The 23,518-nt window shown below is 55.1% G+C and overlaps 1 protein-coding gene across 1 annotated transcript in view; it reads right to left on the bottom strand.

Moving 5' to 3' along the window:
- Positions 1 to 23,223, bottom strand: part of LOC306957559 (histone acetyltransferase KAT8) — a gene marked incomplete at both ends in the record, with an annotated part of 33,012 nt that extends 9,789 nt beyond the window's left edge. Inside the window, 7 exons of the mRNA XM_079551047.1 lie at positions 4,096 to 4,189; positions 5,948 to 6,088; positions 8,916 to 9,005; positions 10,536 to 10,700; positions 15,365 to 15,418; positions 17,973 to 18,148; positions 23,149 to 23,223. Of these exons, the coding sequence (XP_079407173.1) occupies positions 4,096 to 4,189; positions 5,948 to 6,088; positions 8,916 to 9,005; positions 10,536 to 10,700; positions 15,365 to 15,418; positions 17,973 to 18,148; positions 23,149 to 23,223 (795 nt within the window). The remainder of the gene's footprint in view (positions 1 to 4,095; positions 4,190 to 5,947; positions 6,089 to 8,915; positions 9,006 to 10,535; positions 10,701 to 15,364; positions 15,419 to 17,972; positions 18,149 to 23,148) is intronic.
- Between the last annotated feature and the right edge of the window lie 295 nt (positions 23,224 to 23,518).

Here is a 23,518-nt window from a genome sequence, read left to right as displayed (position 1 = left end):
AAAGATGGCCCCAAATGTCACCCAAATGGCAACAAATGACCCCAAATGACACCAAAATGGCAACAAATGACCCCAAATGTCACCCAAATGGCAACAAATGACCCCAAATGGCACCAAAATGGCCCCAAATGGCCACAAGTAGCTCAGAGTGGCCCCAGATGTCACCAAAATGGCAACAAATGGCACCTAAAGACCCCAAAATGGCCCCAAATGGCCACCAAGTTCCTCAAAATGGCCACAACTGTCACCCAAATGTCACCAAAATGGCCCCAAATGACCCCAAATGGCACCTAAGGACCCCAAATGTCACCCAAATGGCCCCAAATGGCACCTAAAGACCCCAAAATGGCCCCAAATGGCCACCAAGTTGTTCAAAATGGCCCCAAATGTCACCCAAATGGCAACAAATGACCCCAAATGTCACCCAAATGGCCCTAAATGACCCCAAATGGCACCAAAATGGCCCCAAATGGCACCTAAGGACCCCAAAATGACCCTAAGTGGCCCCCAAGTAGCTCAAAAAGGCCACAAATGTCACGCAAATGTCACCAAAATGGCATCAAATGACCCCAAAATGGCACCTAAGGACCCCAAAATGGCCCCAAATGGCCCCAAGGAGCTCAGAGTGGCCACAAATGTCACCCAAATGGCCCCAAATGACCCCAAATGGCACCTAAAGACCCCAAAATGGCCCCAAATGGCCACCAAGTTCTTCAAAGTGGCCCCAAATGTCACCCAAATGTCACCCAAATGGCCCCAAAATGGCACCCAAATGACCCCAAGTGGCACCTAAGGACCCCAAAATGGCCCCAAATGGCCCCAAGGAGCTCAGAGTGGCCCCAAATGTCACCCAAATGGCCCCAAATGGCACCAAATGACACCAAGTGGCACCAAAATGGCAACAAATGGCACCTAAGGACCCCAAAATGACCCTAAATGGCCCCAAGGAGCTCAGAGTGGCCCCAAATGGCACCCAAATGGCAACAAATGACAACAAATGACCCAAATGGCACCTAAGGACCTCAAAATGTCACCCAAATGGCCCCAAATGGCACCTAAAGACCCCAAAATGGCCCCAAATGGCCACCAAGGAGCTCAGAGTGTCCCGAAATGGCACCCAAATGGCAACAAATGACCCCAAGTGGCACCAAAATGGCCCCAAATGGCACCTAAGGACCCCAAAAAGGCCCTAAGTGGCCCCCAAGTATCTCAAAAAGGCCACAAATGTCACCCAAATGTCACCCAAATGGCCCCAAATGGCCCCAAATGCCACCTAAAGACCCCAAAATGGCCCCAAATGGCCACCAAGTTCTTCAAAGTGGCCCCAAATGTCACCCAAATGTCACCCAAATGGCACCCAAATGACCCCAAGTGGCACCTAAGGACCCCAAAATGGCCCTAAATGGCCCCAAGGAGCTCAGAGTGGCCCCAAATGTCACCCAAATGGCCCCAAATGGCACCAAATGACCCCAAGTGGCACCAAAATGGCAACAAATGGCACCTAAGGACCCCAAAATGACCCTAAATGGCCCCAAGGACCTCAGAGTGGCCCCAAATGTCACCCAAATGGCAACAAATGACAACAAATGACCCAAATGGCACCTAAGGACCTCAAAATGTCACCCAAATGGCCCCAAATGGCACCTAAAGACCCCAAAATGGCCCCAAATGGCCACCAAGTTCTTCAAAATGGCCCCAAATGTCACCGAAATGTCACCAAAATGGCCCCAAATGACCCCAAATGGCACCTAAGGACCCCAAATGGCAACAAAATGGCCCCAAATGACCCCAAATGTCACCCAAATGGCCCCAAATGGCACCTAAAGACCCCAAAATGGCCCCAAATGGCCACCAAGTTCTTCAAAATGGCCCCAAATGTCACCCAAATGGCAACAAAATGGCCCCAAATGACCCCAAATGACCCCAAATGGCACCAAATGGCACCTAAGGACCCCAAAATGGTCCCAAATGGCCACCAAGGAGCTCAGAGTGTCCCGAAATGGCACCCAAATGGCAACAAATGACCCCAAGGGGCACCAAAATGGCCCCAAATGGCACCTAAGGACCCCAAAATGACCCTAAGTGGCCCCCAAGTAGCTCAAAAAGGCCACAAATGTCACCCAAATGTCACCCAAATGGCCCCAAATGGCCCCAAATGGCACCAAAATGGCCCCAAATGGCACCTAAGGACCCCAAAATGACCCTAAGTGGCCCCCAAGTAGCTCAAAAAGGCCACAAATGTCACCCAAATGTCACCAAAATGGCATCAAATGACCCCAAAATGGCACCTAAGGACCCCAAAATGGCCCCAAATGGCCCCAAGGAGCTCAGAGTGGCCACAAATGTCACCCAAATGGCAACAAATGACCCCAAATGGCACCTAAAGACCCCAAAATGGCCCCAAATGGCCACCAAGTTCTTCAAAGTGGCCCCAAATGTCACCCAAATGGCACCCAAATGGCCCCAAAATGGCACCCAAATGACCCCAAGTGGCACCTAAGGACCCCAAAATGGCCCCAAATGGCCCCAAGGAGCTCAGAGTGGCCCCAAATGTCACCCAAATGGCCCCAAATGGCACCAAATGACCCCAAGTGGCACCAAAATGGCAACAAATGGCACCTAAGGACCCCAAAATGACCCTAAATGGCCCCAAGGACCTCAGAGTGGCCCCAAATGGCACCCAAATGGCAACAAATGACAACAAATGACCCAAATGGCACCTAAGGACCTCAAAATGTCACCCAAATGGCCCCAAATGGCACCTAAAGACCCCAAAATGGCCCCAAATGGCCACCAAGTTCTTCAAAATGGCCCCAAATGTCACCGAAATGTCACCAAAATGGCCCCAAATGACCCCAAATGGCACCTAAGGACCCCAAATGGCAACAAAATGGCCCCAAATGACCCCAAATGTCACCCAAATGGCCCCAAATGGCACCTAAAGACCCCAAAATGGCCCCAAATGGCCACCAAGTTCTTCAAAATGGCCCCAAATGTCACCGAAATGTCACCCAAATGGCCCCAAATGACCCCAAATGGCACCTAAGGACCCCAAATGGCAACAAAATGGCCCCAAATGACCCCAAATGTCACCCAAATGGCCCCAAATGGCACCTAAAGACCCCAAAATGGCCCCAAATGGCCACCAAGTTCTTCAAAATGGCCCCAAATGTCACCCAAATGGCAACAAAATGGCCCCAAATGACCCCAAATGACCCCAAATGGCACCAAGTGGCACCTAAGGACCCCAAAATGGTCCCAAATGGCCACCAAGGAGCTCAGAGTGTCCCGAAATGGCACCCAAATGGCAACAAATGACCCCAAGGGGCACCAAAATGGCCCCAAATGGCACCTAAAGACCCCAAAATGGCCCTAAATGGCCCCAAGTAGCTCAAAAAGGCCACAAATGTCACCCAAATGTCACCCAAATGGCCCCAAATGGCCCCAAATGCCACCTAAAGACCCCAAAATGGCCCCAAATGGCCACCAAGTTCTTCAAAATGGCCCCAAATGTCACCCAAATGTCACCCAAATGTCACCCAAATGGCACCCAAATGACCCCAAGTGGCACCTAAGGACCCCAAAATGGCCCTAAATGGCCCCAAGGAGCTCAGAGTGGCCCCAAATGTCACCCAAATGGCCCCAAATGGCACCAAATGACCCCAAATGGCACCCAAATGGCAACAAATGACAACAAATGACCCAAATGGCACCTAAGGACCTCAAAATGTCACCCAAATGGCCCCAAATGCCACCTAAAGACCCCAAAATGGCCCCAAATGGCCACCAAGTTCTTCAAAATGGCCCCAAATGTCACCGAAATGTCACCCAAATGGCCCCAAATGACCCCAAATGGCACCTAAGGACCCCAAATGGCAACAAAATGGCCCCAAATGACCCCAAATGTCACCCAAATGGCCCCAAATGGCACCTAAAGACCCCAAAATGGCCCCAAATGGCCACCAAGTTCTTCAAAATGGCCCCAAATGTCACCCAAATGGCAACAAATGACCCCAAAGGTCCCCAGACGTCCCCAAATGTCCCCAAATGTCCCCAAATGTCCCCAATGGTCCCCAAAGGCCCCCAGGCGCTCACTGAAGGCGATGAGGAACTTCCCGTATCCGCGGCGCTGGTAGGGCGGCAGCGTCAGGATGCAGGCAACGTTGTTCCCGTCTGGGGACTCCTTCTCCTGGGGGGACAACAGCTCCACAGTGACACAACAGCACAACAGGGGACAACAGCACAACAGGGGACAACAACACAACAGGGGACAACAACAGAACATGGGGACAACAACAGAACATGGGGACAACAACACAACACAACACGGTGACAACAACACAACATGGTGACAACAACACAACATGGTGACAGCAACACAACAGGGTGACAACAACACAACATGGTGACAGCAACACAACAGGGTGACAACAACACAACACAACACGGTGACAACAACACAACATGGGGACAACAACACAACATGGTGACAACAACACAACACAACATGGTGACAACAACACAACAGGGTGACAACAACACAACACAACATGGTGACAGCAACACAACACAACATGGTGACAACAACACAACATGGGGACAACAACACAACACAACATGGTGACAACAACACAACACAACATGGTGACAGCAACACAACAGGGTGACAACAACACAACACAACATGGTGACAGCAACACAACACAACATGGTGACAACAACACAACATAGGGACAACAACACAACACAACATGGTGACAACAACACAACACAACATGGTGACAACAACACAACATGGGGACAACAACACAACACAACATGGTGACAACAACACAACATGGGGACAACAACACAACACAACATGGTGACAACAACACAACATGGTGACAGCAACACAACACAACATGGTGACAACAACACAACATGGTGACAACAACACAACACAACACAACATGGTGACAACAACACAACACAACATGGTGACAACAACACAACACAACACAACATGGTGACAACAACACAACACAACATGGTGACAACAACACAACATGGTGACAACAACACAACACAACATGGTGACAACAACACAACACAACATGGTGACAACAACACAACAGGGGGACAACAACACAACACAACATGGTGACAACAACACAACATGGTGACAACAACACAACATGGGGACAACAACACAACACAACATGGTGACAGCAACACAACATGGGGACAACAACACAACACAACACGGTGACAACAACACAACACAACATGGTGACAACAACACAACATGGGGACAGCAACACAACATGGTGACAACAACACAACACAACATGGGGACAGCAACACAACAGGGGGACAACAACACAACACAACATGGTGACAACAACACAACACAACATGGTGACAGCAACACAACATGGTGACAACAACACAACATGGGGACAACAACACAACACAACATGGTGACAACAACACAACATGGGGACAACAACACAACACAACATGGTGACAACACAACATGGTGACAACAACACAACATGGTGACAGCAACACAACATGGTGACAGCAACACAACATGGGGACAGCAACACAACATGGGGACAACAACACAACATGGTGACAACAACACAACACAACACGGTGACAACAACACAACATGGTGACAACAACACAACACAACATGGTGACAGCAACACAACATGGTGACAACAACACAACACAACATGGTGACAACAACACAACATGGGGACAACAACACAACATGGTGACAACAACACAACATGGTGACAACACAACACAACACAACATGGTGACAACAACACAACACGGTGACAACAACACAACATGGTGACAACACAACACAACACAACACAACATGGTGACAACACCACAACCCCACACTGTGACAGCACCACAAGGACACACCGCCGTCCCCCCCAGGCGTCACCTTGGAGAAGTAGCCCACGATGTGCGCCCCCTGGCGGTCCACCTCGGTCAGCAGGTAGAAGACGAAGGGCTCCACGTCGAAGTACAGCGTCTTGTGGTCCAGGAACAGCTTGGCCAGCAGGCACAGGTTCTGGCAGTAGATCTGGGCGGGGGGAAGGGGACGCATGGGACAACGCCGCCGTGTCACCACACCGCTGTGTCACCATGGGGCTGTGTATGGCAACGCCGTGTTCCCATCTCTATGACCCCCCTGGTTGATGTTGGCCAATGAGAGGAGGTTGTGGTGGAGGACCTGATGTCCTGTGTCACCTCTGTATCACCTCCGTGTCACCTCTGTGTGCCCTCATTTGTCACCTCCGTGTCACCACGTGTCCATGCATGGCAACGCCGTGTTCCCATCTCTATGACCCCTCTGGTTGACGTTGGCCAATGAGAGGAGGTTGTGGGGGAGGACCTGACGCCCCGTGTCACCTCTGTGTCACCTCTGTGTCACCACGTGTCCATGCATGGCAACGCCGTGTTCCCATCTCTATGACCCCTCTGGTTGACGTTGGCCAATGAGAGGAGGTTGTAGAGGAGGACCTGACGCCCCGTGTCACCTCTGTGTCACCTCCGTGTCACCTGTGTGCCATCATTTGTCACCTCCATGTCACCACGTGTCCATGCATGACAACGCCGTGTTCCCATCTCTATCACCCCTCTGGTTGACGTTGGCCAATCAGAGGAGGTTGTAGAGGAGGACCTGACGCCCCGTGTCACCACGTGTCACCCCTGTGTCACCTCCATGTCACCACGTGTCCATGCATGGCAACGCCGTGTTCCCATCTCTATCACCCCTCTGGTTGACGTTGGCCAATCAGAGGACGTTGTGGGGGAGGACCTGACGTCCTGTGTCACCTCTGTGTCACCTCTGTGTCACCTCCGTGTCACCCCTGTGCCCTCATTTGTCACCTCCGTGTCACCACGTGTCACCCCTGTGTCACCTCCATGTCACCACGTGTCCATGCATGGCAACGCCGTGTTCCCGTCTCTATGACCCCTCTGGTTGACGTTGGCCAATGAGAGGAGGTTGTAGAGGAGGACCTGACGCCCCGTGTCACCTCTGTGTCACCTCTGTGTCACCTCCATGTCACCACGTGTCCATGCATGACAACGCCGTGTTCCCATCTCTATGACGCCTCTGGTTGATGTTGGCCAATGAGAGGAGGTTGTAGAGGAGGACCTGACGTCCCGTGTCACCTCTGTGTCACCTCTGTGTCACCTCCGTGTCACCCCTGTGCCCTCATTTGTCACCTCCGTGTCACCACGTGTCACCCCTGTGTCACCTCCATGTCACCACGTGTCCATGCATGACAACGCCGTGTTCCCATCTCTATGACCCCTCTGGTTGACGTTGGCCAATGAGAGGAGGTTGTAGAGGAGGACCTGACGCCCCGTGTCACCTCTGTGTCACCTCCGTGTCACCTGTGTGCCATCATTTGTCACCTCCGTGTCACCACGTGTCACCCCTGTGTCACCTCCATGTCACCACGTGTCCATGCATGGCAACGCCGTGTTCCCATCTCTATCGCCCCTCTGGTTGATGTTGGCCAATGAGAGGAGGTTGTAGAGGAGGACCTGACGCCCCGTGTCACCTCTGTGTCACCTGTGTGCCCTCATTTGTCACCTCCATGTCACCACGTGTCCATGCATGGCAACGCCGTGTTCCCATCTCTATCACCCCTCTGGTTGACGTTGGCCAATGAGAGGAGGTTGTAGAGGAGGACCTGACGCCCCGTGTCACCTCTGTGTCACCTCTGTGTCACCTCCATGTCACCACGTATCCATGCATGGCAACGCCGTGTTCCCATCTCTATCGCCCCTCTGGTTGATGTTGGCCAATGAGAGGAGGTTGTAGAGGAGGACCTGACGTCCTGTGTCACCTCTGTGTCGCCTCTGTGCCATCATTTGTCACCTCTGTGTCACCTCCATGTCACCATGGGTCTGTGTATGACAACGCCGTGTTCCCATCTCTATCGCCCCTCTGGTTGACGTTGGCCAATGAGAGGAGGTTATAGAGGAGGACCTGACGTCCCGTGTCACCTCTGTGTCACCTCTGTGCCATCATTTGTCACCTCTGTGTCACCCCTGTGTCACCTCCATGTCACCACGTGTCCATGCATGACAACGCCGTGTTCCCATCTCCATCACCCCTCTGGTTGACGTTGGCCAATGAGAGGAGGTTGTAGAGGAGGACCTGACGTCCCGTGTCACCTCTGTGTCACCTGTGTGCCATCATTTGTCACCTCCATGTCACCACGTGTCCATGCATGACAACGCCGTGTTCCCATCTCCATCACCCCTCTGGTTGACGTTGGCCAATGAGAGGAGGTTGTAGAGGAGGACCTGACGTCCCGTGTCACCTCTGTGTCACCTGTGTGCCATCATTTGTCACCTCCATGTCACCACGTGTCCATGCATGACAACGCCGTGTTCCCATCTCTATCGCCCCTCTGGTTGACGTTGGCCAATGAGAGGAGGTTGTAGAGGAGGACCTGACGTCCCGTGTCACCTCTGTGTCACCTCTGTGTCACCTGTGTGCCATCATTTGTCACCTCCATGTCACCACGTGTCCATGCATGACAACGCCGTGTTCCCATCTCTATCGCCCCTCTGGTTGACGTTGGCCAATCAGAGGAGGTTGTGGAGAAGGACCTGACGTCCTGTGTCTCCTCTGTGTCACCTCCGTGTCACCCCTGTGCCCTCATTTGTCACCTCCGTGTCACCACGTGTCAACCCTCTGTCACCTCCATGTCACCACGTGTCCATGCATGGCAACGCCGTGTTCCCATCTCTATCACCCCTCTGGTTGACGTTGGCCAATCAGAGGACGTTGTGGGGGAGGACCTGACGTCCCGTGTCACCTCCGTGTCACCTCCATGTCACCTCCGTGTCCCCACACGTCCCCCCGTGTCCCCCCATGTCCCCACCTTGTGGTCTTTGCCGTCCACCTCGTACACAGAGATGTTGCTCTTGCGGTAGATCTCGCGTCCCGGCGGCTGCCTCCATTGGCACTGACCCTGGGGACAACCACACGCGTGTCACCAACGCGTCACACGCACGTCACGCCTGTCCCCAAGCGTGTCACACGCGTGTCACCCGCCACATGGATGCAGCTGGGCTCCAGTTTTTGGACCAACACCCGCAGAACCAAAGCTGGGTCCCACGTATCCACATCCCCCCATGTCATATGTGTCCCCTAAGCGTGCCCTTAGCGTGTCACATGTCTCTAAGCGTGTCACACGTGTCTGCAAACGTGTCACCTGTGTGTCACCAACTGCACAGAAGCAGCTGGGCCCCAATTTTCAGGGCAACACCCGCACAATCAAACATGGGTTCCATATATCCGCCTTCCCACGTGCCTCCTAAACATGTCACGTGTCCCCAAGCATGTCACATGTACCACATGTGTCCCTAAGTGTGTCACACGCGTGTCACCTACCCCATGGATGCAGCTGGGCTCCAATTTGGGGGCAACACCCTCAGAACCAAACCTGGGTCCCACCTGTCCATGTCCCCACGTGTCATATGTGTCCCCTAAGCGTGTCACACATCTCTAAGCATGTCACACGTGTCTGCAAACATGTCACCTGTGTGCCACCAACTGCACAGAAGCAGCTGGGCCCCAATTTTCAGGGCAACACCCGCACAACCAAAACTGGCTCCCACATCCCCACGTGTCCCACGCGCCCCCTAGGCATGTCACATGCATGTCATGCCATGTCACAAGTGTCCTCAAGCGTGTCACACATGTGTTCCTAAGCGTGTCACCAACCACACAGATGCAGCTGGGGTTCAGTTTTCGGGGCAACACCCGCACAACCAAACAGGGCTCCCACATCCTCACATGTTCCACGCTCCCCATAAGCGTGTCACATGTATGTCATATCATGTCACATGTGTCGCCAAGCATGTCACACGTGTTCCTAAGCGTGTCACACAAAACAGGGATGCAGCTGGGGTTCAGTTTTTGGGGCAACACCCGCACAACCAAACCTGGCTCCCCCATCCCCACATCCCCACGTGTGCCCTAAGCGTGTCACACGCATGTCATGCCATGTCACATATGTTCCCAAGCATGTCACACGTGTTCCTAAGTGTGTCACCAACCACACAGATGCAGCTGGGGTTCAGTTTTCGGGGCAACACCCGCACAACCAAACAGGGCTCCCACATCCTCACATGTCCCACGCTCCCCATAAGCGTGTCACATGTATGTCATATCATGTCACACGTGTCGCCAAGCATGTCACACGTGTTCCTAAGTGTGCCACCCACCCCACGGATGCAGCGCTGCTCCAATTTTCGGGGCAACACCCGCAGAACCAAACAGGGCTCCCCCATCCCCACATCCCCACGTGTGCCCTAAGCGTGTCACACGCATGTCATGCCATGTCACACGTGTCCTCAAGCGTGTCACCCACCCCACAGATGCAGCTGGGCTCCAAGTTTTGGGGCAACACCCGCAGAACCAAACAGGGCTCCCCCATCCCCACATCCCCCCATGTGCCCTAAGCGTGTTCACATGTGCTCACACGCGTGTCACGCACCAGGTGGAGGCGGTAGGTGCGCTCGTACTTCATGTACTTGAGGCAATACTCGCAGATCCACAGCTTGGGCTGCTTCCCATAATCCTCGGGGAAAGGGGAGAAATACCAGGCGTCGATCTCAAAGTGCCCGATGTGGATTTTGTCCACGTATTTCACTTTGGTGATCTGCCAAAACGGGGCGAAAAAAGGTGATTTGGGGGGGGCCCTTCAACCCCCCCCCCCATCCCCCATGTTGTGTTGTTGTGTCATTGCGACGCTGCTGTCACCACGTTGGGTTGTGTTGCTGTCACCATGTTGTGTTGTGTTGTTGTCACCGTGTTGTGTTGTGTTGTTGTCACCATGTTGTGTTGTGTTGTGTTGTTGCCACCATGTTGTGTTGTGTTGTTGTCACCATGTTGTGTTGTGTTGTTGTCACCGTGTTGTGTTGTGTTGTGTTGTTGTCACCATGTTGTGTTGTGTCGTTGTCACCATGTTGTGTTGTGTTGCTGTCACCATGTTGTTTTGTTGTCCCCATGTTGTGCTGTTGTCCCCTGTTGTGTTGTTGTCCCCTGTTGTGTTGTTGTCCCCTGTTGTGTTGTTGTCCCCTGTTGTGTTGTTGTCCCCCTGTTGTGCTGTTGTCCCCTGTTGTGCTGTTGTCCCCTGTTGTGCTGTTGTCCCCTGTTGTGCTGTTGTCCCCTGTTGTGTTGTTGTCCCCTGTTGTGCTGTTGTCCCCTGTTGTGCTGTTGTCCCCTGTTGTGCTGTTGTCCCCTGTTGTGTTGTTGTCCCCTGTTGTGCTGTTGTCCCCATGTTGTGTTGTTGTCCCCTGTTGTGCTGTTGTCACCCTGTTGTGCTGTTGTCCCCATGTTGTGTTGTTGTCCCCTGTTGTGTTGTTGTCCCCATGTTGTGCTGTTGTCCCCTGTTGTGCTGTTGTCCCCTGTTGTGCTGTTGTCCCCTGTTGTGTTGTTGTCCCCTGTTGTGCTGTTGTCCCCTGTTGTGCTGTTGTCCCCTGTTGTGTTGTTGTCCCCTGTTGTGCTGTTGTCCCCTGTTGTGCTGTTGTCCCCTGTTGTGCTGTTGTCCCCTGTTGTGCTGTTGTCCCCTGTTGTGTCGTTGTCCCCTGTTGTGTCGTTGTCCCCTGTTGTGTTGTTGTCCCCTGTTGTGTTGTTGTCCCCTGTTGTGTTGTTGTCCCCTGTTGTGCTGTTGTCCCCTGTTGTGTTGTTGTCCCCTGTTGTGCTGTTGTCCCCTGTTGTGCTGTTGTCCCCTGTTGTGTTGTTGTCCCCTGTTGTGCTGTTGTCCCCTGTTGTGTTGTTGTCCCCTGTTGTGCTGTTGTCCCCTGTTGTGCTGTTGTCCCCTGTTGTGCTGTTGTCCCCTGTTGTGTTGTTGTCCCCATGTTGTGCTGTTGTCCCCTGTTGTGCTGTTGTCCCCCTGTTGTGCTGTTGTCCCCTGTTGTGCTGTTGTCCCCTGTTGTGTTGTTGTCCCCTGTTGTGCTGTTGTCCCCTGTTGTGCTGTTGTCCCCTGTTGTGCTGTTGTCCCCTGTTGTGCTGTTGTCCCCTGTTGTGTTGTTGTCCCCTGTTGTGCTGTTGTCCCCTGTTGTGCTGTTGTCCCCTGTTGTGCTGTTGTCCCCTGTTGTGTTGTTGTCCCCTGTTGTGCTGTTGTCCCCATGTTGTGTTGTTGTCCCCTGTTGTGCTGTTGTCACCCTGTTGTGCTGTTGTCCCCATGTTGTGTTGTTGTCCCCTGTTGTGTTGTTGTCCCCATGTTGTGCTGTTGTCCCCTGTTGTGCTGTTGTCCCCTGTTGTGCTGTTGTCCCCTGTTGTGTTGTTGTCCCCTGTTGTGCTGTTGTCCCCTGTTGTGCTGTTGTCCCCTGTTGTGCTGTTGTCCCCTGTTGTGCTGTTGTCCCCTGTTGTGCTGTTGTCCCCTGTTGTGTCGTTGTCCCCTGTTGTGTCGTTGTCCCCTGTTGTGTTGTTGTCCCCTGTTGTGTTGTTGTCCCCTGTTGTGTTGTTGTCCCCTGTTGTGTTGTTGTCCCCTGTTGTGTTGTTGTCCCCTGTTGTGCTGTTGTCCCCTGTTGTGTTGTTGTCCCCTGTTGTGCTGTTGTCCCCTGTTGTGCTGTTGTCCCCTGTTGTGTTGTTGTCCCCTGTTGTGCTGTTGTCCCCTGTTGTGTTGTTGTCCCCATGTTGTGTTGTTGTCCCCTGTTGTGTTGTTGTCCCCATGTTGTGCTGTTGTCCCCTGTTGTGTTGTTGTCCCCTGTTGTGCTGTTGTCCCCTGTTGTGTTGTTGTCCCCATGTTGTGCTGTTGTCCCCTGTTGTGTTGTTGTCCCCTGTTGTGCTGTTGTCCCCTGTTGTGCTGTTGTCCCCTGTTGTGTTGTTGTCCCCTGTTGTGCTGTTGTCCCCTGTTGTGTTGTTGTCCCCATGTTGTGTTGTTGTCCCCTGTTGTGTTGTTGTCCCCATGTTGTGCTGTTGTCCCCTGTTGTGTTGTTGTCCCCTGTTGTGCTGTTGTCCCCTGTTGTGTTGTTGTCCCCATGTTGTGCTGTTGTCCCCTGTTGTGTTGTTGTCCCCTGTTGTGCTGTTGTCCCCTGTTGTGCTGTTGTCCCCTGTTGTGTTGTTGTCCCCTGTTGTGCTGTTGTCCCCTGTTGTGCTGTTGTCCCCTGTTGTGTTGTTGTCCCCATGTTGTGCTGTTGTCCCCTGTTGTGGTGTTGTCCCCTGTTGTGCTGTTGTCCCCTGTTGTGCTGTTGTCCCCCTGTTGTGTTGTTGTCCCCTGTTGTGCTGTTGCCCCCTGTTGTGTTGTTGTCCCCTGTTGTGCTGTTGTCCCCTGTTGTGCTGTTGTCCCCTGTTGTGCTGTTGTCCCCTGTTGTGTTGTTGTCCCCTGTTGTGCTGTTGTCCCCTGTTGTGTTGTTGTCCCCCTGTTGTGCTGTTGTCCCCTGTTGTGCTGTTGTCCCCTGTTGTGTTGTTGTCCCCATGTTGTGCTGTTGTCCCCTGTTGTGTTGTTGTCCCCTGTTGTGCTGTTGTCCCCTGTTGTGTCCTTGTCCCCTGTTGTGTTGTTGTCCCCCTGTTGTGTTGTTGTCCCCTGTTGTGCTGTTGTCCCCTGTTGTGTTGTTGTCCCCCTGTTGTGCTGTTGTCCCGTTGTGCTGTTGTCCCCTGTTGTGTTGTTGTCCCCTGTTGTGCTGTTGTCCCCTGTTGTGTTGTTGTCCCCTGTTGTGCTGTTGTCCCCTGTTGTGCTGTTGTCCCCTGTTGTGTTGTTGTCCCCTGTTGTGCTGTTGTCCCCTGTTGTGCTGTTGTCCCGTTGTGCTGTTGTCCCCTGTTGTGTTGTTGTCCCCTGTTGTGCTGTTGTCCCCTGTTGTGTTGTTGTCCCCTGTTGTGCTGTTGTCCCCTGTTGTGCTGTTGTCCCCTGTTGTGTTGTTGTCCCCTGTTGTGCTGTTGTCCCCTGTTGTGCTGTTGTCCCCTGTTGTGTTGTTGTCCCCTGTTGTGCTGTTGTCCCCTGTTGTGTTGTTGTCCCCTGTTGTGCTGTTGTCCCCTGTTGTGCTGTTGTCCCCTGTTGTGCTGTTCTCCCCTGTTGTGCTGTTGTCCCCTGTTGTGCTGTTGTCCCCTGTTGTGTTGTTGTCCCCTGTTGTGCTGTTGTCCCCTGTTGTGCTGTTGTCCCCTGTTGTGTTGTTGTCCCCTGTTGTGTTGTTGTCCCCTGTTGTGCTGTTGTCCCCTGTTGTGTTGTTGTCCCCCTGTTGTGTTGTTGTCCCCTGTTGTGTTGTTGTCCCCTGTTGTGCTGTTGCCCCCTGTTGTGCTGTTGCCCCCTGTTGTGTTGTTGTCCCCTGTTGTGCTGTTGTCCCCTGTTGTGTTGTTGTCCCCTGTTGTGTTGTTGCCCCCTGTTGTGCTGTTGTCCCCTGTTGTGCTGTTGTCCCCTGTTGTGTTGTTGTCCCCTGTTGTGCTGTTGTCCCCTGTTGTGTTGTTGTCCCCTGTTGTGCTGTTGTCCCCTGTTGTGCTGTTGTCCCCTGTTGTGTTGTTGTCCCCTGTTGTGCTGTTGTCCCCTGTTGTGTTGTTGTCCCCTGTTGTGCTGTTGTCCCCTGTTGTGTTGTTGTCCCCTGTTGTGTTGTTGTCCCCTGTTGTGCTGTTGTCCCCTGTTGTGCTGTTGTCCCCTGTTGTGCTGTTGTCCCCTGTTGTGCTGTTGTCCCCTGTTGTGCTGTTGTCCCCTGTTGTGCTGTTGTCCCCTGTTGTGCTGTTGTCCCCTGTTGTGTTGTTGTCCCCTGTTGTGTTGTTGTTGTCCCCCTGTTGTGTCGTTGTCCCCTGTTGTGTTGTTGTCCCCTGTTGTGCTGTTGTCCCCTGTTGTGCTGTTGTCCCCCTGTTGTGCTGTTGTCCCCTGTTGTGCTGTTGTCCCCTGTTGTGTTGTTGTCCCCTGTTGTGCTGTTGTCCCCTGTTGTGTTGTTGTCCCCTGTTGTGCTGTTGTCCCCCTGTTGTGCTGTTGTCCCCTGTTGTGCTGTTGTCCCCTGTTGTGCTGTTGTCCCCTGTTGTGTTGTTGTCCCCCTGTTGTGCTGTTGTCCCCTGTTGTGCTGTTGTCCCCTGTTGTGTTGTTGTCCCCTGTTGTGCTGTTGTCCCCTGTTGTGCTGTTGTCCCCTGTTGTGTTGTTGTCCCCATGTTGTGCTGTTGTCCCCTGTTGTGCTGTTGTCCCCATGTTGTGCTGTTGTCCCCTGTTGTGCTGTTGTCCCCTGTTGTGTCGTTGTCCCCTGTTGTGTTGTTGTCCCCTGTTGTGTTGTTGTCACCCTGTTGTGCTGTTGTGCTGTGAGGGGGGGTGTTGGAGGTGGGGTTGTTGCTGGAGGTTGGGGGGCAGCGCAGATTTGGGCTGAAAGCAGGCGGTTTTGGGGTGGCACTCACAGCTTCGTGCTCCTTCTCCAGCGCTGCCGTGGTGGGGTCCATCTCTGCGTACGTCTGGGGGTCCCAGTAAAGACCAGTGGGTCCCAGTTGCCTCCCAGTTCCTTCCCAGTTGCCTCCCAGTTGCCCCCAGTGCCTCCCAGTCCCTCCCAGTCCTTCCCAGTTGCCTCCCAGTCCTTCCCAGTTGCCCCCCAGTCTGTCCCAGTTGCTCCCATCTCCTTCCCACTCATCCCCAGTTGCCTCCCAGTCCCTCCCAGTTGCCCCCAGTCCTTCCCAGTCCATCCCAGTTGCCCCCAGTCCCTCCCAGTTGCCTCCCAGTCCCTCCCAGTCCCTCCCGGTTGCCTCCCAGTTGCCTCCCAGTTGCCCCCAGTCCCTCCCAGTCCCATCCTGGTTGCTCCCCCATCCCTCCCAGTTGCCTCCCAGTCTCTCCCAGTCCCTTCCAGTCCTTCCCAGTTGCCTCCCAGTCTCTCCCAGTTGCCTCCCAGTCCTTCCCAGTTGCCCCCAGTCCCTCCCAGTCTCCTCCCAGTCTCTTCCCAATCCCTCCCAGTTGCCCCCCAGTTGCCCCCAGTCCCTCCCAGTTGCCTCCCAGTTGCCCCCAGTCCCTCCCAGTTGCCTCCCAGTCTCTCCCAGTCCCTTCCACTCCTTCCCAGTTGCCTCCCAGTCTCTCCCAGTTGCCTCCCAGTCCCTCCCAGTTGCCCCCAGTCCCTCCCAGACCCTCCCAGTTGCCCCCAGTCCCTCCCAGTTGCCTCCTATTTCTCTCCCAGTTGCCCCCAGTCCCTCCCAGTCCCATCCTGGTTGCTCCCCCATCCCTCCCAGTTGCCTCCCAGTTGCCACCAGTCCCTCCCCGTCCCTCCCAGTCTCCTCCCAATCCCTCCCAGTTGCCCCCCAGTTGCCCCCAGTCCCTCCCAGTTGCCTCCCAGTTGCCTCCAGTCCCTCCCAGTCCCATCCTGGTTGCTCCCCCATCCCTCCCAGTTGCCTCCCAGTCTCTCCCAGTCCCTTCCAGTCCTTCCCAGTTGCCTCCCAGTCTCTCCCAGTTGCCTCCCAGTCCCTCCCAGTCTCCTCCCAATCCCTCCCAGTTGCCCCCAGTCCCTCCCAGTCTCCTCCCAGTCTCTTCCCAATCCCTCCCAGTTGCCCCCCAGTTGCCCCCAGTCCCTCCCAGTTGCCCCCCAGTTGCCCCCAGTCCCTCCCAGTTGCCTCCCAGTTGCCCCCAGTTCCTCCCAGTTGCCCCCAGTCCCTCCCAGTTGCCTCCCAGTCTCTCCCAGTCCCTTCCAGTCCTTCCCAGTTGCCCCCCAGTCTCTCCCAGTTGCCCCCAGTCTCTCCCAGTTGCCCCCAGTTGCCCCCAGTCCCTCCCAGTTGCCTCCCAGTTGCCCCCAGTCCCTCCTAGTCCCATCCTGGTTGCTCCCCCATCCCTCCCAGTTGCCTCCCAGTCTCTCCCAGTCCCTTCCAGTCCTTCCCAGTTGCCTCCCAGTCCATCCCAGTTGCCTCCCAGTCCATCCCAGTCTCCTCCCAATCCCTCCCAGTCCCTCCCAGTTGCCCCCAGTCCCTCCCAGTCCCTCCCAGTCTCCTCCCAGTCTTCTCCCAATCCCTCCCAGTTGCCCCCCAGTCTCTCCCAGTTGCCTCCCAGTTGCCCCCAGTCCCTCCCAGTTGCCTCTCAGTCTCTCCCAGTCCCTTCCACTCCTTCCCAGTTGCCTCCCAGTCTCTCCCAGTCCATCCCAGTTGCCTCCCAGTCCCTCCCAGTCTCCTCCCAATCCCTCCCAGTTGCCCCCAGTCCCTCCCAGTTCCCCCCAATCCCTCCCAGTCTCCTCCCAGTCTCTCCCAGTCCCTCCCAGTTCCCCCCAGTCCCTCCCAGTCTCCTCCCAATCCCTCCCAGTTGCTCCCAGTCCCTCCCAGTCCCACCCTGCTTGCTCCCATCCACCCCATCCTCCTCCCAGTCCCTCCCAGTTCCCTCCCAGTCCCTCCCATCCTCCTCCCAGTTCCCTCCCAATCCCTCCCAGTTGCCCCCAGTCCCTCCCAGTTCCCCCCAATCCCTCCCAGTCTCCTCCCAGTTCCCTCCCAATCCCTCCCAGTTGCCCCCAGTCCCTCCCAGCTGCCTCCCAGTTGCCCCCAGTCCCTCCCAGTTGCCTCTCAGTCTCTCCCAGTCCCTTCCACTCCTTCCCAGTTGCCTCCCAGTCTCTCCCAGTCCATCCCAGTTGCCTCCCAGTCCCTCCCAATCCCTCCCAGTTGCCCCCAGTCCCTCCCAGTTCCCCCCAATCCCTCCCAGTCTCCTCCCAGTCTCTCCCAGTCCCTCCCAGTTCCCCCCAGTCCCTCCCAGTCTCCTCCCAATCCCTCCCAGTTGCCCCCAGTCCCTCCCAGTCCCACCCTGCTTGCTCCCATCCACCCCATCCTCCTCCCAGTCCCTCCCAGTTCCCTCCCAGTCCCTCCCATCCTCCTCCCAGTTCCCTCCCAATCCCTCCCAGTTGCCCCCAGTCCCTCCCAGCTGCCTCCCAGTTGCCCCCATTCCTTCCCAGTTCCCTCCCAGTCCCTCCCAGTTGCCCCCAGTCCCTCCCAGCTGCCTCCCAGTTGCCCCCATTCCTTCCCAGTTCCCTCCCAGTCCCTCCCAGTTCCCCCCCACCTTCTGCACGTGGTTGATCTCATCGTGTTTCCGTTTCTGGTTCCGGGTGATTTTTCTCTCCGGTTGTTCTGGGAGTTCCCCCAAAAACTGCTCCGAGTTTTTTTGCACGGCGTCCTTCAGCGTTTTGCTCAGCGCCAGTCGGTTCCGGTCCACCCATTCGTCCAGGCGCCGGTTAACTGGGAGCACTGGGAGCTCAGCACGGCCCTATAGCGACCCTATAAAGATCCTATAGGGCCCTATGGGGTTTGGGGGCGGATTTGGGGCCATTTGGGGCCATCTTAGGGGATTCGGGGTGTTTGGAGGACTTACAGTCGACCACCATTCATCCCAAGCACTCATGAACTGGGAGCACCGGGAGCTCAGCACGGCCCTATAGCGACCCTATAAAGACCCTATAGGGCTCTATGGGGTTTGGGGGCAGATTTGGGGCCATTTGGGGCCATTTTAGGGGATTCTGGGTGGTTTTGGGGTGTTTGGAGGACTTACAGTCAACCACCATTCGTTGAGGCGGTGGTGAACTGGGAGCACTGGGAGCTCAGCACGGCCCTATAGCGACCCTATAAAGACCCTATAGGGCCCTATGGGGTTTGGGGGTGGATTTGGGGCCATTTGGGGCCATCTTAGGGGATTCTGGGTGTTTGGAGGACTTACAGTCGACCACCATTCATCCCAAGCGCTGGTGAACTGGGAACTCAGCACAGCCCTATAGCGACCCTATAGAGATCCTACAGGGCCCTATGGGGTTTGGGGGTGGATTTGGGGCCATTTGGGGCCATCTTAGGGGATTCTGGGTGTTTGGAGGACTTACAGTCAACCACCATTCATCCCAAGCGCTGGTGAAATGGGAGCTCAGCATGGCCCTATAGTGACCCTATAGAGATCCTACAGGGCCCTATGGGGTTTGGGGGCGGATTTGGGGCCATATGGGGCCATTGTAGGGGATTCTCGGTGGCTTTGGGGTGTTGGAGGACTTACAGTCAACCACCATTCGTTGAGGCGCTCGTGAACTGGGAGCACTGGGAGCTCAGCACGGCCCTATAGCGACCCTATAAAGATCCTATAGGGCCCTATGGGGTTCGGGACTGGATTTGGGGGCAAATTGGGGCCATCTTAGGGGATTCTGGGTGTTTGGAGGACTTACAGTCGACCACCATTCATCCCAAGCACTCATGAACTGGGAGCACTGGGAGCTCAGCACGGCCCTATAGCGACCCTATAGAGATCCTATAGGGCCCTATGGGGTTTGGGGGCGGATTTGGGGCCATTTGGGGCCATCTTAGGGGATTCTGGGTGTTTGGAGGACTTACAGTCGACCACCATTCATCCCAAGCACTCATGAACTGGGAGCACCGGGAGCTCAGCACGGCCCTATAGCGACCCTATAAAGACCCTATAGGGCTCTATGGGGTTTGGGGGCGGATTTGGGGCCATTTGGGGCCATTTTAGGGGATTCTGGGTGGTTTTGGGGTGTTTGGAGGACTTACAGTCAACCACCATTCGTTGAGGCGGTGGTGAACTGGGAGCACTGGGAGCTCAGCACGGCCCTATAGCGACCCTATAAAGACCCTATAGGGCCCTATGGGGTATGGGGGTGAATTTGGGGCCATTTGGGGCCATCTTAGGGGATTCTGGGTGTTTGGAGGACTTACAGTCGACCACCATTCATCCCAAGCGCTGGTGAAATGGGAGCTCAGCACGGCCCTATAGTGACCCTATAGAGATCCTACAGGGCCCTATGGGGTTTGGGGGTGGATTTGGGGCCATTTGGGGCCATCTTAGGGGATTCTGGGTGTTTGGAGGACTTACAGTCAACCACCATTCATCCCAAGCGCTGGTGAAATGGGAGCTCAGCACGGCCCTATAGTGACCCTATAGAGATCCTATAGGGCCCTATGGGGTTTGGGGGCGGATTTGGGGCCATATGGGGCCATTGTAGGGGATTCTCGGTGGCTTTGGGGTGTTGGAGGACTTACAGTCAACCACCATTCGTTGAGGCGCTCGTGAACTGGGAGCACTGGGAGCTCAGCACGGCCCTATAGCGACCCTATAGAGATCCTATAGGGCCCTATGGGGTATGGGGGCGGATCTGGGACCATTTGGCTCCATTTTAGGGGATTCTGGGTGTTTGGAGGACTTACAGTCGACCACCATTCATCCCAAGCACTCATGAACTGGGAGCACTGGGAGCTCAGCACGGCCCTATAGCGACCCTATAGAGATCCAATAGGGCTCTATGGGGTTTGGGGGCGGATCTGGGACCATTTGGCTCCATTTTAGGGGATTCTGGGTGTTTGGAGGACTTACAGTCAACCACCGTTCATCCCAAGCGCTGGTGAACTGGGAGCACTGGGAGCTCAGCACGGCCCTATAGCGACCCTATAAAGATCCTGTAGGGCCCTATGGGGTTTGGGGGTGGATTTGGGGCCATTTGGGGCCATTGTAGGGGATTCTGGGTGTTTGGAGGACTTACAGTCGACCACCATTCATCCCAAGCACTCATGAACTGGGAGCACCGGGAGCTCAGCACGGCCCTATAGCGACCCTATAGAGATCCTATAGGGCCCTATGGGGTTTGGGGGCGGATCTGGGACCATTTGGCTCCATTTTAGGGGATTCTGGGTGTTTGGAGGACTTACAGTCAACCACCGTTCATCCCAAGCGCTGGTGAACTGGGAGCACTGGGAGCTCAGCACGGCCCTATAGCGACCCTATAAAGATCCTGTAGGGCCCTATGGGGTTTGGGGGTGGATTTGGGGCCATTTGGGGCCATTTTAGGGGATTCTGGGTGTTTTTGGGGTGTTGGAGGACTTACAGTCGACCACCATTCATCCCAAGCACTCATGAACTGGGAGCACTGGGAGCTCAGCACGGCCCTATAGCGACCCTATAAAGACCCTATAGGGCCCTATGGGGTTTGGGGGTGGATTTGCGGCCATTTGGGGCCATTTTAGGGGATTCTGGGTGTTTTTGGGGTGTTGGAGGACTTACAGTCGACCACCATTCATCCCAAGCACTCATGAACTGGGAGCACTGGGAGCTCAGCACGGCCCTATAGCGACCCTATAGAGATCCTATAGGGCCCTATGGGGTTTGGGGGCGGATCTGGGACCATTTGGCTCCATTTTAGGGGATTCTGGGTGTTTGGAGGACTTACAGTCAACCACCGTTCATCCCAAGCGCTGGTGAACTGGGAGCACTGGGAGCTCAGCACGGCCCTATAGCGACCCTATAAAGATCCTATAGGGCTCTATGGGGTTTGGGGGCGGATTTGGGGCCATTTGGGGCCATTGTAGGGGATTCTGGGTGTTTGGAGGACTTACAGTCGACCACCATTCATCCCAAGCACTCATGAACTGGGAGCACCGGGAGCTCAGCACGGCCCTATAGCGACCCTATAGAGATCCTATAGGGCCCTATGGGGTTTGGGGGTGGATTTGGGGCCGTTTGGGGCCATCTTAGGGGATTCTGGGTGTTTGGAGGACTTACAGTCGACCACCTTTCATCCCAAGCGCTGGTGAACTGTGAACTCAGCACAGCCCTATAGCGACCCTATAGAGATCCTACAGGGCCCTATGGGGTTTGGGGGTGGATTTGGGGCCATTTGGGGCCATTTTAGAGGATTTGGGGTGGTTTTGGGGTGTTGGAGGACTTACAGTCAACCACCATTCGTTGAGGCGCCGGTGAACTGGGAGCACTGGGAGCTCAGCACGGCCCTATAGCAACCCTATAAAGACCCTATAGGGCCCTATGGGGTTCGGGACTGGATTTGGGGGCAAATTGGGGCCATCTTAGGGGATTCTGGGTGTTGGAGGACTTACAGTCGACCACCATTCATCCCAAGCACTCATGAACTGGGAGCACTGGGAGCTCAGCACGGCCCTATAGCGACCCTATAGAGATCCTATAGGGCCCTATGGGGTATGGGGGCGGATCTGGGACCATTTGGCTCCATTTTAGGGGATTCTGGGTGTTTTTGGGGTGTTGGAGGACTTACAGTCGACCACCATTCATCCCAAGCACTCATGAACTGGGAGCACTGGGAGCTCAGCACGGCCCTATAGCGACCCTATAGAGATCCTATAGGGCCCTATGGGGTTTGGGGGCGGATCTGGGACCATTTGGCTCCATTTTAGGGGATTCTGGGTGTTTGGAGGACTTACAGTCAACCACCGTTCATCCCAAGCGCTGGTGAACTGGGAGCACTGGGAGCTCAGCACGGCCCTATAGCGACCCTATAAAGATCCTATAGGGCTCTATGGGGTTTGGGGGCGGATTTGGGGCCATTTGGGGCCATTGTAGGGGATTCTGGGTGTTTGGAGGACTTACAGTCGACCACCATTCATCCCAAGCACTCATGAACTGGGAGCACCGGGAGCTCAGCACGGCCCTATAGCGACCCTATAGAGATCCTATAGGGCCCTATGGGGTTTGGGGGTGGATTTGGGGCCGTTTGGGGCCATCTTAGGGGATTCTGGGTGTTTGGAGGACTTACAGTCGACCACCTTTCATCCCAAGCGCTGGTGAACTGGGAACTCAGCACAGCCCTATAGCGACCCTATAGAGATCCTACAGGGCCCTATGGGGTTTGGGGGTGGATTTGGGGCCATTTGGGGCCATTTTAGAGGATTTGGGGTGGTTTTGGGGTGTTGGAGGACTTACAGTCAACCACCATTCGTTGAGGCGCCGGTGAACTGGGAGCACTGGGAGCTCAGCACGGCCCTATAGCAACCCTATAAAGACCCTATAGGGCCCTATGGGGTTCGGGACTGGATTTGGGGGCAAATTGGGGCCATCTTAGGGGATTCTGGGTGTTGGAGGACTTACAGTCGACCACCATTCATCCCAAGCACTCATGAACTGGGAGCACTGGGAGCTCAGCACGGCCCTATAGCGACCCTATAGAGATCCTATAGGGCCCTATGGGGTTTGGGGGCGGATCTGGGACCATTTGGCTCCATTTTAGGGGATTCTGGGTGTTTTTGGGGTGTTGGAGGACTTACAGTCGACCACCATTCATCCCAAGCACTCATGAACTGGGAGCACTGGGAGCTCAGCACGGCCCTATAGCGACCCTATAAAGATCCTATAGGGCCCTATGGGGTTTGGGGGCGGATTTGGGGCCATATGGGGCCATCTTAGGGGATTCTGGGTGTTTTTGGGGTGTTGGAGGACTTACAGCCGACGTAGTGCACGTAGAACTCCTCGCGCCCCTCCTGCTCGTTCAGCCGCGACTGAATCACCTCCGCTGAGTCTGGGGGGGAGAAACAATGGGATCAGGGACCCCATAGCGGCCCCACAGAGCCCCATAACCCCATAGCGGCCCCACAGAGCCCCATAACCCCATAAGGGCCCCCATAGAGCCCCATAACCCCATAGCGGCCCCACAGAGCCCCATAACCCCATAAGGGCCCCCATAGAGCCCCATAACCCCATAGCGGCCCCACAGAGCCCCATAACCCCATAAGGGCCCCCATAGAGCCCCATAACCCCATAGCGGCCCCACAGAGCCCCATAACCCCATAAGGGCCCCCACAGAACCCCATAAC

Source organism: Tetrao urogallus (genome assembly GCF_951394365.1).
Source record: "Tetrao urogallus genome assembly, contig: scaffold_132, whole genome shotgun sequence".
NCBI lineage: Eukaryota > Metazoa > Chordata > Aves > Galliformes > Phasianidae > Tetrao > Tetrao urogallus.
This window is presented reverse-complemented; position numbering and strand designations above follow the sequence as displayed.